This window comes from Cygnus olor, chromosome 1, assembly GCF_009769625.2.
Source record: "Cygnus olor isolate bCygOlo1 chromosome 1, bCygOlo1.pri.v2, whole genome shotgun sequence".
Lineage (NCBI taxonomy): Eukaryota > Metazoa > Chordata > Aves > Anseriformes > Anatidae > Cygnus > Cygnus olor.
In genome coordinates, this window is record NC_049169.1 from 45,745,285 (window position 1) to 45,760,325 (window position 15,041).

Below are 15,041 nucleotides of genomic sequence, written 5' to 3' on the forward strand. Positions count from 1 at the left end.
GAAGTGTAAAATTTTGAATAAATATCTATATATGTATTTGAAGAGGCTTATTAATAAACTGCATTGTGTCAAGGTAGGATTGCACTGTACCATAACAATGCTCATATAATTAAATTAACTGATAATACCAATTAAAAATCCTCATTGAAATGACATTAGACGTGCCTTCACCTCATTTTACTTCTCATCCATATATACTGTTGTAGTTTGGATTTTGCTGGGTAGGAAATGAACGAGTGACATATAAAGAGAATTCGCTAACTTCCCAATCTCCGTGTTTAGTTACATTTGTAGGGAATATAAATCATCCACAGATTCAAATGAATGTACAAGTGTAATTCCACTCATAGTATTCAATTGTGCTTCAACAAAACAGCAAAATGAATATTAGAAATGTTCTCATCTTGTGTGCATCACAGTGGCAATATACGGTACATGAGAACAATAATAATGAAATATCACAAAGCACATCATAGACTAGACAGAATCGCTTTCACTTGATTTAATGAGGCAACAATAATAACGTAAGACAATTTAAATAATATCTTACTGAAATTCTCCATTCCGGAATGAATAGTAATGCCACAATGGGTCTCTGAGTTGCAGCTAACTGTTTGTGATGACACAGCATGCTCCACTGGTTGATTCTAAAATGTATAGGAAAATGCTAAAGCCACTTTATATTATAAACCATATACCTATAGCAAAATAAAAGTACTTTTAGACACAGATATTCTGTTAACTCTTAGATGGTACAGTGCTTCATTTGTAGCAACAGTGAGACTGTGGCATAGATGAAGAAAAAGTTATAGATCCAGAACTAAAGACTTTACTTGCGTAAGCTCATTTGCCTAAATAAAGATTGTTGGGGTTGACACCAGGAACTCTATCATTATAATACTAGAAAAATATATTTAAATTACTTCACAATAATGAATTGAGTGAGAAACCTAATCCCAGCAGGATGATGATTTCCTTTCATAAGGATTAATAATATCACATCACTAATGATGATTTTGTATTCAAAATTATTTCATGCCGGCACAAAATCTTTAGAGGGGGACAAATCTCAAAAGTATCCATTTTATCTCCTTATCCAGACCCTGTGGACTATCCATATAAAGCAGGCTGATGATCAATTTAAAGGAACTGTTGAAGCAATACTGTGCCATCTTTGCTATATGTTCCTCTTCCTGTTGTTGAGTGACTATTTGTAATTAATTAGAGCCTCATGTCATAAATCTTTTTTTTCCTCCACTTTGATCTTTTGGCATGAGCTTGCAGTTTGACATGGGTTAAGCAGCCCAAATGCCAACCTACAAGAATCCTAAAAAGGCAAAACAGGGTCCCTCAGGGCAAACTCTCACACTGCTAGAGCCCCAGAAACCACATATATCACTGTGGATCCACCATTTCATATGACATTGTCATTTCTCTGTTCAGATGAGAAGGTGAGGGCACTCATTGCTCCCACAGTCATAGGCTTCCACCAGGCAGGATCTTTACCAGGGCTGTTCATCTCCTGCCAGGCACAGGAGCTTCTCCCAAAGGGATCCAGTGGCAGAGTGAAGACCTAGTGTCACTTCTCTCAGTGCCACTGTTAGATATCTTCCACACTGCTAGAAGGGAATTACCACTCCTTGTGTCTGGCCACAAGGCCAATTTTACACAATTGAATAAGAAAATAAATATGGATACCAGATGATTTGGGGCAGCTAGCCAGAAGGGGAGATGGGACTAGCTGCTATACAAACCTTACAATTTCAAGTACTATGACAAATCTTGAAAATTTCCATTTTCATAATGGTAAGAAGTCTGTTCTTCCATGTCTTGAGTTATTTGCTTTTGTTTTCTCCATTCCCTTCTCTGTACTTCACTGTTTTGACTGGTAGCACCATACATTTTCTTTGGACTTACAAAAGTTTCATTGTTCATCTCAGTTTCTTCAGCCAGTTCATCTTGATCAATTATGCCACATTTCTCTTCATTGAGATTTTCAGGGTCAGCCCATTCCTGCTTCTCCCCAGAAGCAAAGATAGCATAGAATATCACTCCACTGTAATGCACCAATGCTGCAATCAGAAAGACGTTTTGCCATTCTTCACGGGTCTGAAAGAACAGTGCAGGTCTCATTAAGTTTGCAGTAAAAAGAAATATTAATGTGTGAATTGGACCATGAATTAGCACATACTGAACAATGACTGTGATCACTGTTTGATTCCTGATGTTACAGATAGAAAAATATACGAGATGTATTGTGAAGATTTTTTATTTCATAATAATGGCTAATACAGTAGAAAAATGTTGGGTTTTGTTATTTTGATTTTTGTTTGCTTATATTTTAGCACAGTGAAGTTTCTCTCTGCAATGTGAAATATTCATGGAGTTGGAAAAGCTGAGCTCTCACTAAAAACTGAGTTAATCTTAATCGTAAATCAGTGATTGCTTAGGAACCCTACCAGAGTTGCATTGCAGAGGAGTTTCCCATGTTAGCCCCTTAATCATTTCCTAGTAGAATAGATATATTGCAGAGACTCAGCCTGAGGTGGTATAAAATAATATCTCCCTACACAGATAATTAGTTTTTAATAGCTGAGAATCTGGCCCCTGCACTGTTGTAGAAGTGGACTTTTAAAATAAACTAACAACAGCAGAAAGAAGCTGCAGAGATTGATGATGAAATGGGGTTCCCAGAAAGCTTTGAAATGTCTTAACTTTTGCTGCATAATGTAATCCTTTTCCTAGAAGACATGGAGAATTGTTACCTTATGTTTTGTCATTGCACCAACAATGAGTGGGCACACCATGCCTGACAGTGTCCCCACACCATTGGAGATCCCCATCAGAATGCTGGCATAACGCGGGGCTATGTCCAAGTGATTCACGTTGAATCCTACAACACATAAGAGAAATAGTCAACTTTGTGCTACCAAGCCAACAGGGTTTTCTCCAGCCATTCTGGCTGAACAAGGCTGAAACAGGTAGGAAAACACATAAAAGAAGGGTAGTATTTTCTTAGTGATAAAGATGGAAGATACATTGTAACTCTTTACTCTTTTTCAAACACCCTTTTTTCCCCACCTATGGGGACCATGTTGTATAGAAAATATAGTTTGTTCTTGCTTCTTGGTAGTGGGAAGTCCCATCTTATACTGAAAGAATGCACTCAGCAAACATTTTTAATTAGGAAGTGAAGGTCTGATGTTTGTTTGTCTGATATTTTTAAAAAAGTTTTCTTTTTATTTATGTAGTAGTGATTTTTAAATACATGTTCCAATTCCTTAAAGAATATTTTAACAACATACTGAAACAAACAAACAAAAAGCCAACAACAAAATCAGGATATAAAACAGTAAGAAAATTAATTACCCTGACTATAGCATATCTTCTGGGTAAATATTTCATTAAGAAATAAAAACAAAGAGTAAAAATCAGCTCAGATAATAATCGTGCTTTAGGTAATGAAAATTAGTCATATGAACCATGGATGATCACAGGAAATGGTGATGAATTGCAGATTCGTGGGATTAAGTACAGTAAAAAGCTGAGTGCTGGGAAAATTCTACAATAAAAATTGATTGATAGAAATGGCCTGCCAAGCAAAAACCTCATAACTGAGTAGCACAACTATTTCCCATCTGTGTAATCCTGAGAAGACTGAAGACCAGCAGTTATTTTGCTGGTCAGTTTTGTTCAGTAGGTTCATCTCCTTGGCATTTTCCAGCTGGTGGGCTTCCATTTTCATAAGAGTTATGTTATTTTTAATAGCAGAGGTAGTGGTGGAGCTACAAAGTCAGTCTGAGACTGGCAAGTCCCATGCAACTGGCAGAAACAGCTGTTCTGGAGAAGGGGTGGTTATAGGACACAACAGAGATGGAACTGGCCTAGAAAGAACAAACTGGCAGCTACAGTTGGCCATGGGGTTGCAACCAATACCCTTTGAGTAACTATTAATTCCAGAGCAATTCTTTCTCCCTCTTTTAAGAGATACCCTTTATGGAAGGATAAGAGGTGTCCAACACCATAAATAGGCATTAGAAACCAAACAGCACAAAGCTGTTGTAAAATGGAAACAATATAGAGCAGGTTCTTTCAAAGATTCATGTTCTACATGCAACATGTTTCATAGATATAGAAATAAATTATTCCTCATCTAGGAAGTAGTATGGAATACCCCATAAACAGCCATGCTAAGAGGAAACACAATAATAGAAATTATGATAGTGACAACAGTAACATCACTTTTATTATTAATAATAAAATCAATAGTAAGATTATTCTTACCTGAAATTGCAAAGCCACTGAAACCTACTGCTAAAACCAGAAAGGAAATAGCCACACCTTTTGTATGAGAATAGCCAACCACCAAAAGCAAGGTTGCTTCCATTCCAAAGCCTTCAAATTAAACACATGGGAATAAATTACATTCTAATTGCTATTAGTCACAGAGATACCATTAAGGTCTAGCCAAAATAGTAGCTTAATATGACTCAAAGTTCTGTCATATCTTAAAGCTATTCTTGAACATACTTGGCAGCCTTGTGGATTCACAGGAACATTTAAATATTTATTGTTGAGAATATACTTGCAGGAATATTTTAATATTTTGTTGTTGTTGTTCAGAATATACTTTTTACTCCTTGCTGTTGTATAAATGACCCAAGGAACAGGGGAAGTTAATTCATCGAGCAATAAAGAGAAACGATGAAAAAGTGATTCTGTGAAAAGCAATGTAAAATTCACAGAACAAAATACATGACAGGGTAAGAAGAAAAATACATTTGGCCTTCAATTTCTTATGGCTGTAGCGATGTGACAAGTTCTTGGCAGATGGAACAAAAGAGTATTTTTCAGATAAGTGTTTCATCAAGACAATAGGACATGCCTGGGTGTCGCAGGCAACTTCTAGTCTCTGGCATTACTGGAAATTATCATTTTCTAACATGTAACATTATGGTCCTTCTGTTTATTTTTTTGAATGACGCTGAAAGTACTCCTTGAAAATACAATGAATAATGAGAAGATGAGAATTCTTTGTGAAGATGTATAGCCAAACTGTGTGGCATCTCTAACTGCAGGCATCTCTGTTTCAGGCAGCCTGTGCCATCCATAAATAATGTAAGCCAGGATCTGGCACAGGAGCATGACTCCACAGGCTATCTGGCTTCAAATTTTTGCTCTAATTTAGTATGTCCCAGTTACATGCAGATGTCATTGATTTTTCAGTTCTAGTGACTAAACTAGAAATAAATTATTTTGTGCTGAGTAAAAATGAGTCAGTCCATCCCCCACTTTTCTTTTACATGACATCTCCAGCCTAAATTTGTCAGTGGGCTCCGCTGGAAGTAGCACACAGGAACACAGCCAGTTAATGCGAAGCTGTATCCACTGGGAAGGGGTCTCTCCAGCACCACAGGACATGGGTAGCTTAGTTGATACGAATTTTCAGAATGAGACCTATTTTATCACAATCTCATCTGAGCGAGTCCTTATTGCCTTTCTAATTATTAACAATGCATCTTGCCTCCTCCCTTTTTAAAAGGATGAGTAAGGATTTACAGCATGAGGACATCTAACATCTGCTCTCCATTAAATGTTTCAGATTAATCAACTGCAAAAGTAAACTAGAATTTTTTCTCTTATTACAATAAAATGTGGACCAAACTATGATATCTGCATCAGGTGCAGCACACAACTGTAATATTGTATTTTCAGAATCCAGCAGTACCTCCACAATTCATGACCTTCCTTACAGTGGTAGTGGTTAAAATCTTCCTGCTCCGTAAGAAGTCAGCTAGCTGCCCTCCAATGGGTACGATGATTGTCATGACCATGTGGGGAACTGCAGACAAAAGGCCAACCTGCAATTAGACAAACAAGTGCTTACTGCTCATATACTTCCTCAGGATTTAGGGGGAAAAGATCAAGAACTGTATCTCTTTTCTTCACCTTTTTTTTTTTCCTCTCTTGGACACATTTTTAGCATGAATCTTTGTGTGGATTATGGACCCTTCCTCCAACAGGACCTGCAAACAAAATCTGGGTGACCTTAGGCTACCTTTATCCCAGCTTTAAGGATTTCTAGGAGCTCGAGAGACTCCAGCATGCTCCCATCCAGGCAGTACCACCTTTTCTCCCAGGTATTTCCCAGCTCTGAGTCCTTGTGCCTATGCAACAGGCACAGGAAAAGGACCCAAGCTATAATAGAAAGAAGAGAACTCTGTCTAAAAAGTCTGGAGCTGGTGCTCCAAAGTAGTTTTTCCTCTTTCCAACGACCAGCAAAGGAGCACAAGTCTGCTTTAATTTAGCTAGTTGCTAAATAGTAGAGTAGATGCCCAAAGAAGGGTGATGTGAATACCTCCTCATGGCCCAGGAGGAGAAGCCAGAGCAAAAGTGAGAATCTCACCTTTGAAATATCATGCACTATCTCTGCTTTCCAGTGATTGCAGTAAAGACTTGCATAGAGAACTATTAACATTTTCTTTTGTAGATACCAGAAAGCCATTCCTTATGTGTTCTATGTTAGACTGTTCTGCCTCAGTTTTGAACTGGTTTTATGTATTTTTATTATTCATGTTCTTAAGGAGTGCCTTTCTGCATAACAAATCTCTCTCTGTTACCTGCCACTATTTTAATGAAGGTAGCACCTGCACATTGTGTAGGCAACAAATGAATATTCAACATAAAACCTGACATTATTATATAATTTTACAAATAATTAAGCATACTTTTGAAGTCATGCATGCTCTTCTACTCTTGTGAGATTAGGGCCTATTGTTGTTCATCTCTCATCTTCTGGCAAAGGATTCTTACTTTTACTGTTAGCTCTGGTACTTATCCCATATACACCAAAAGATGTTATTTTGCAAAATTTTAGTGGCCAGCATGTCACCATCTAGAGGTTTGTCTTTGAAGAAGTAATTTAGTGGGAAGTTTGAGTTTATTTTCTAGGATGTATAGCCTCCTTATACTGACAATGAGTCAGTTTTAGAGTCAGTTTTTAATCAGTGAACACTCTAGCATTTATGAAAGGGAATTCAGAATAAACAAACATATTCTGTCTCAATAGCCCTTTTCTTCATACTGGTGTTGCACCTGGCCATTCAGAGCGTCATTGCTCTGAATAAATAATTTATTGTTATATTGAAACAATATAGTGCTATATTGAAATAATTTATAGCGTGGCCAGTAGGTTTTTTTAAAGGAAAGTTGGAAAATTTTTTCTGGAATAATCATTTTTCAGTCCTCATTCAAGCTCCGAAGAGGTAGTGTAGGAACACTGGCTTTAATGAAGTGGCAGGCAATATCAATCCATACAGAATTTGACCCCTGATTGTCAATGAAATGTAATGAAAACAAAGAAAAGGAGGATAAAAAGTTGCCTGGCAAGTAACACTAAACAAAATGTGCATTTCTCTTTACTTACCTGGTGTTTTTGATGATGTGTTTCTTTTTTATCAATGAAAGTAACTTTCGAGTTCTTTCTGTTTGTTAATAATTTGATATTAGCAAGCTTTCATATCTATCAGATCAGTAAAAGTATGCCATCCCAGCTACTGGGAATAATCTACTGAAATGGCTCAAGAGGGATCTGGAGATCCTCAAGCACTCTGGATCTCCTATGGTGGGGTCTGAAGGTCACTGCTTCATCTCAGATGTTTACCTTGCTTATTGCAAATCCAAAGACCTCTTCAAAGTAAGCAGGCTGACTTATAAGGAGCAAATAAAAGGTCCAGCTTCTGCAAAAGTTCGCCACAATGATTGCATAAACTGGCATTGAAGTGAAAAATCTTTTCCAGGGAGTACTAAATTTCTAGGAAAAACAAAAAAACAACAACAACAAAAAAGGCATTTTTGAGTAGGCATAAGGCAGAATGAAGAGATGAGTATCTTTTATTATCAGGACTATTCAGTATATTGCATCCAATTTACAACAAAAGTGGATGAAAAGATATGTCCTGAATTAGTGGTGAAAGAGAGGCAGAGAAACTTTCTTGGAATAGATAAGATTTTTAGGATGACTACTGTACTGTTATTGCTCTGTTTACTGAAATTACAAATGGTCTTCTGAAATCCCATAGCTGGGATAACAGGATCAATCAGAGTCAAAGAAAACTAGATAAAATATTGTGCTGTTCCTAACTCTTTGATATAATGAGGTTTGAGACATTCCAGCAAACGGATTATGAAAAAAGTATTTTCCAAGCTAAAAAACACCTGCTAGTGCAGCAGCAGGCAACTTCAACCTATTTCATTTAATTCAGCAAAAAAAGTCTGTGGCAGAGCATTTAATTTATATAACTTCTTTTTGGCGTTTCCAGTTTCTATTTATGCTTCAGTATTCCATACAGCAGGAAAAAACAAAAATGAAAACAAACAAACAAAAAAAAACACTTCAGATTTCACTTGAAATAGAATTGAAACCAGAAGGTAAACCAAGTAACTATGGCAATACACATTAGTATTCATCTTTCATTAAAATTGTAGTTGTGTTCTACAAGCAACTGTCTGCCTGCAGACGTGTGAACACATGATGGTGCTACTAGTGTCCTCTGCAGTAAAACCTCTGTACAGCAAGAGCAAAAGCATGACCGGGAACACGTGTGTGTCTCCAAACAAAACCTGAGTAACTTCAGCCAATTTTCAGGAGCATGCCCAAAAGGAGTCTGATACTTCATACTTTCACCAAGACTGTTATCCAAAACATGTAGAGGAAAGAGTTTGGAGGTTTTTTTTTTCATAATGTTCAAGACTAAAAGCCAAGAAGGAAATGTATATCAAGAAATATCTTTGGTTTTAACATCTAGCAAAAAAGTGTAACCTAAAGGAACGGAGAGAATTGTGATAGGAAAATAGGATTTTGCTTTTAAGTTGGCAGGATCTTCCAGGATCCTCTTGGAGAGAGAAGTCTTAAAATAATGCACTGAGGTACTGTGAGAGAGAGCAGGGCAGAAATCCTGGCCTGAGCTCTCAGAATTTCAATCATCCTTGGCAGGAGCCCAAAAGGCAGATGGATAATTTAACAACTGGATTCAGCTTCTTATTTAGGTATTTCCATAAGCTTTTTTTTTTTTTTTTTTTTTTTTAACAAACCTGGTAATTTTTTTAATTTTTATTTTTAACTAACCTGGTGATTACTCAAGATCAGGAGATCAGAGTGTGTTGTTCCCTGCTCTCCCCACTCCTTTCCCCTCCCTAGATCGGGGGTGCTCTATAAGTCAAGAGATGAAACAGCACTAAATGTTTTGCCTGTTGCTGAACTTCTCCAGCTGCATGAGCTTGATCCTGAAAATTTCATAAGATGAAAAGCCCCTAAACATCAACACAAATAGCTTTGCTGTTCTTATGAAGCTAACAGTATCCATCCCATTATATGCTAACATTGTGCAAAGTGCTCATAAATTATAATCAGCCACTAAAAAGCTTTTTTTACTTACATTTGCACTAGCTAGGTTAGCTCCTTCTCCAATACTTGTTTCTATATATGTTCTTTCTTCACTGGTTATTGTTGGATGTGCAGCAGGGCTCTCATAGGCATGAAGCAGCCAGAACAAGTACCAAACTATCCCAAACATTCCTGGAGAGGCAGGAAAAGCAAAGCTTGGTTTTAAAAGCTAATAAAGTCATACGTCAATATCTACAGGCCTTGAAGTTTGTTTCAAGAGCCAAGTAAACAAAGTCTGCATAGAAAATATGCTAAAGGAAGGAAGAAAAAATGATTCCCAACTCTGTGTATATTGTATGCCATTTGAGTATTCTGTCACTCATGTGACATGGTACATGTGGGACAGAGAAAAGGCAGAAGCAAAGTTTCATGTGGGACCAGGAGTAGGAACTAAACAGATTCATCTTAACATGGTCACGCTCTGCATACAAGGACTTCACAATCAGATTTCAATGGCAAATCTTATGGTGCATTCCGTGTCTCCAGAGAAGACAGAGAAAACCCACCTCAGCCACATGGGGCAGATTTTTCAGAGCAGAAGGTTTCAGAGGCATTAGGCTCCCCATTGGCAGCACATGCTGCCCCACGCGCTGTAGCGTGTGCTCTGGGACACGAAACACTTGAGTGTTTGTGCTATGGAGCAACCTGCACAACTGCATCCAGTTCTGTCACTGGGTGACCATGGGCTGTAGTCTGGCCTTTAGAATTTTAAAACATGCTACAATAGACTACAAAACAAAAGTTTTAGAAGCTGCAATAAGTAGAGAATAAAGTGGAAGACCAATTTGTAACCACTTCACTCCCCAGAATGATTTTGATTCATACCTGATACATAGACTTAATAAAACTGCTGGCAGTACCAGTCTAGGAGAAGAGATCCTTTGTTAAGAAACTCACCATAAATATAAAAGACTGATGACCATCCTATATACTGTACTAGCACACCTGCCAATGGCATGGCGACCACTGCACCTGCATAAGACCCTGAGGAGAAAAAGGGTGAAAAAAACATGTCAGCAATGATAGATGAGCCCAGTCTTCACTATAGCCAGTATAGGCAGGTGAACACGGGCAGAACTGGAGGGACGCTTCTGTTTGAGCAGCATCTTGTTTTCTTTTGAACATACATGATAGGATATGTGATAGAATTGTGAAATTTTTCTTGGGATGGTGAGAAGGACTCGCCCTCAGTGGGATGGGATCACCCAGCTCATTTTGCAGCTAGAAGGGCTGTGTCTGTAAAATGGGTAAATGGGATTAGCAAAGCTGACAGTGTTGGCATACAACCATTCAGGCATGTTTTATAAGCTGAAGAGGGGAGTCCCTCCTAACCCTGCGGCATAGAAGGTAAAGTCCAGAGGAGCCAGCAGCCCAAGTTTCAAAAGCCTTCTTGGTGTCCAGAAATCCCAATGGCTGCAGATATGCTGAGAAGCTTGTATTGTGGCTCTAGTCCGACCACCCAACAAGCACCATGAGTGGCAGGAGCGTTCAGACCAACCATGAGTCTGTTTAACCATGTTTAGTTCATGTCAGCAGCATGGACAAACAGCTGGAATATACAGCCAAATATTGTCAGGAAAAACTAAAAAAAAAAAAAGATAAAAAAGTGGGCTGTGCCAAGGTTTTCAGATTGGGAAATATGTAAAACTGGTGAAACATATTGCTGAGTGATTTGCAGAAAGTGCTGAGTATTTAAATGTTTGGCAAGGAATTTCCATGAAGATCCAAAGGCGAATTTATGTAATCTGGACATTTGATTTCAGTTCAAAACAATGCCAGTGGATTCACATATGAGACGTGTTGCTTTGAATTATTCCAGAGAATCAGATAGTTGTGTTTTTGACATTATTACGTGCTTTGTTAATGAACACCTTTAACCTAAAACTGCTGGCAAATGCAGAGGAACACCTCACTCTGTTCTTCACCAAATACTTCTCTGCAATCAGAAGTGATCCTTCTCCTTTGTCTCTGTGTAAGTCAGTGTTCTTGCAGCAGTAGCAAAGCCCCAGGCAAGAAAATAGAGAATCAGGGAATGTGTTTCCTAATTTTTTCATCGTTCCTCTTCACCTTTCAAGTGTAAGAATTGGTGCTCTGTAGAAACTGAAATGGGTGCTGAGCTACAAGGTAGATCTTTCTCTACCCAGTGCTAGGAATTCAGCATTGAGGGTGGAGGGTTTTTTTTTGGTCTGTTCTTATGCAGTAATTTGAAACCCGTAAATAATTGTTATATCCCGGAGTCATTTGTAGAAAAATAAAATTCCCACAGTATTAAAGAAGGCTTTTTTTCACATTTTACTCTTCTTTTTACCTTTCTACATGTATTTTAGTGCTGTGTTTTCCCAAGACTTCTAGTTCCCCTGCTAATGGACAGACTGTTTTTTCCTGTGACTCTTACATTTTCTATTGAATATTATCTCTAACAGACATTTATCTACAGGTGGCTTTATCCTACCACCTACATTTGTTTTTATTGTTTTCTACTCCTCCATTCTGACCTGCTCACTCTTCAAAATATCACTGTTTCTGTTTTTTCTTCAGTATTATTAGACACTGGCTCACCTGTCCAATTTCACTTTTACAAATGGGAAAGGACACCAAATACAGATGATGAGTGTGTCTTAGAGGATGAGAAATGACAGACTGAATTAATGAGTAGTGCCTTTTCCATCACTCCCAACACAGCTCATCTGAAATTGCAGCAGAAACATTTCAGCTCTGTACTCCACATGTGTGGACTTTTTAGGGTGAGAGTGTAAGGAGTACATTTTGTTTATGCTTTATCATCCTCCCATGTAGCCATCTACACAAATCTAGCCTGGAGTCAATGAGGAGATACTAGCATTCACAGTTTTCCCTGGAATTAGCAGCTAGGCAGGGTCACCAAAAGAAGAAATGAAAGGGCCAGAAAGGTGTGAGAGTCACAGTCATTTTTTCTAGCAAGACAATATGTGGTGGTGCAGAGTGACCTGCAGCATCTCTTTTCAAAAATTGCTACCCAGGGAATGGAATTAAAAGAAGAAGAAAAAATTACTTTTTGTAGTGTGGCTGTGACCAAAAAGAGAGTATCCTTGAAGAACAAGGTGTAAACCTCAGTATTTTTTCTGCTCCCTGTTCCATAACAAGGTTTAAGGCTCTTGCCGGAGGCTAGAAAGATTCCAAAGGGAATAAAAGAATTTGATTTCTCCCATCTTTCCACTGGGTTCCTCTCCCCAGAGACTTCTCAAACTTCCCACCAACCATCTTCTAGAAAGTTGGCTGTCGACATTAGAAAGGGACCCAGTAAGCAGAGCAAAGTACAAGCCTGACCAAGTCCTCAAGTCCTTTAAAATAATCATTAAGTGCATACTTGATTAGAAGAGTCAATTCAATGCATATAACAAATAGAATCCCTGAAGATGAGCAAATGAAAAAGAAAAAAAAAAGTGTAATTTCTCACATCTGACATCTCTAGACTTGTTTTACTTTACTATTGGAGTCATTTTGAGGATTGGTTTTAAATAATAAAAGGGGGACATTAAAAAAAAAAAAAGACTCGTTCCTGAGCTCAGAGTGCAAGCTAATGTGGCCATGGGCAGATGCAGCAAAAGGCAGAGGGTTTGCATTTCTCTTGTAAATCATAAAATGACTAAAATATATGCTATACACTTGCAAACCTATCAACTTACCACAGAATGATGTGGTTGCCAACCTGCTTCTCTCCAGTGGAGGAGCCCACTTACTCCACATCCCATGGCAGGCTGGGTAGGTGACACCCTGTTAGACATTTCACACATCATATGATTTGCTTTCACTGCATTTCTACTTCAAGCAGTTGCTGACACTGTCAACCTGTCTAACTGTTTGTCACCATGGAACTATGTAGAAAAGGTTAAGTAAGCCTGGAAGACCTTTATTTTTGCAGTATGAAGATGGTAAACTTACTTGAATAATAAGTCAAATGGTAAGGTGTGCTGGGGTAAAAATGCTGTTTAACATATGCCATGGATGGCACAAATATTCTAAACTAGATAAAACTCCAGCACTATAAACCTAAACTCTTTATCTCCTCTTAAGATAAACTTAAAAATATAAATTAACATGATTTTAAAATATCATCCTAAAAATACCAATGGAAAAAATGAGTACCAAGTAAAACTGCAGAGAGATCAGAAAAACCTGACCAAATTTTTTATAATGTTTTAGAACCAAATCTCCCAAAACAAAAGTTGTGAGTGTTCCTACCTCCACCAGACCTTGCAGAATTCTTACAAACATCACACAGCCATAATGCACTCTTGCTGCAGAAGGGATGAACATGTTCAGTGTAGATGTTAGAAAAATAGCTGCTCCGAATACCCTTTGGGAAAAAAAAAAAAAAAAGGTAACAATAGAAGAGAACATAATTATTATCTACTTTTCAGACTGTACTTAGGTTCAGTCTCAAAGACAATCTCACCGCTGCCCACCAAGTCATAAGCCGTTTTATTATTAAAAGGGGGTAAGTCCCCATAATGTCAATGCATTTTTCCCTGAATGAAAGAGGAGTTTAATGTACACAGAAACAAAGATTCTGAGTTTGTTTCTTTGCTTTTTCTTTATATCAGAGAACTAGACATGGGTGTTTTTATGCCACCAGCTGGTAGCTAAGCTGTTTATATGAGACCTGAACTGTGAGAAGCACATCTATCCTTGAAAGTACTTGAATTCAGTTATATCAGTAGGGTTTAACTTAAATCAAGTAAAGCCTAATGTAAGTGCCTTTCAGAAATGTGTGAGTGTGCTGATTATTTCCACTTCCTGCTGCTAAAACATAGAACAGAACAGTTTAAGATTAACTCCTTTCCAACATTAGTTCTCTAAATAATAGCAGCAAGTGTCCTTTATAACTATGGCATAGAAGGGATGTTTCCACAAGAGGGTTTCTATGAAAACCATGATATAAATATTCTGTTATCCTGCTCAGGAAGAGCACTTCCTAGAGCTGGGTACAAGTCTAAATGCCCCTGAAGCCTGTAGCTTTTGGGAAATCATTTGCAGTTTTCCAGGTATTACCACCCATGAGAGAAACAGGCAGCAGAATCCTCTGTGTGGTAGTTATAGATCTGGGCAGCATCACTGAAACTCCAGGACAGTCAGAGGCCCTTGGATGACACTCAGAGCTGGGTCTGCCTCGTTTACCACAGTCTGTGGGAGCTCTCTCTGCACAGACTTGGGGTTTCCTAAGTTTAGCCAAAGAGTGGTGCACACTTACTGCATTGTGTCAATAATAAACCATAGTGACAATAGACATGATGGACAGCTGGGACACAGGGAAGTCATTGCAGTATGGGATGGGCTGCAGGCTTGCCAGGCACTGATGCTGAAGCGCAAGGAAAAAGCATACCTGGGTGCCCACTTATGTTCCCTTATATAGTTCATAAAAGGACATCTGGAGAGCTGGGGCTGTAGCACCATGGAAAACACCACTGGAAACCAAGAAAGAGACTGAGAACAACCTTTTGGAACAACCATTTAAATTAATACCATTAGGAAGTTTGAGCTATATTTGATTTATTAGAATCATAGAATCATAGAATATCCCAAGTTGGAAGGGACCCATAAGGATTTCATATATCTT

General features: G+C 38.1%; 1 protein-coding gene across 1 annotated transcript in view; it reads right to left on the bottom strand.

The window, feature by feature from the left end:
• Positions 1 to 424: 424 nt before the first annotated feature.
• Positions 425 to 15,041, bottom strand: part of SLC17A8 (solute carrier family 17 member 8) — a 29,092-nt gene continuing 14,475 nt past the window's right edge. The window contains 9 exon segments of the mRNA XM_040556338.1: positions 425 to 2,109; positions 2,766 to 2,893; positions 4,285 to 4,395; positions 5,729 to 5,861; positions 7,664 to 7,813; positions 9,438 to 9,577; positions 10,343 to 10,429; positions 13,111 to 13,198; positions 13,667 to 13,781. Coding sequence (XP_040412272.1) covers positions 1,771 to 2,109; positions 2,766 to 2,893; positions 4,285 to 4,395; positions 5,729 to 5,861; positions 7,664 to 7,813; positions 9,438 to 9,577; positions 10,343 to 10,429; positions 13,111 to 13,198; positions 13,667 to 13,781 — 1,291 coding nt within the window. The 3' untranslated portion in view covers positions 425 to 1,770.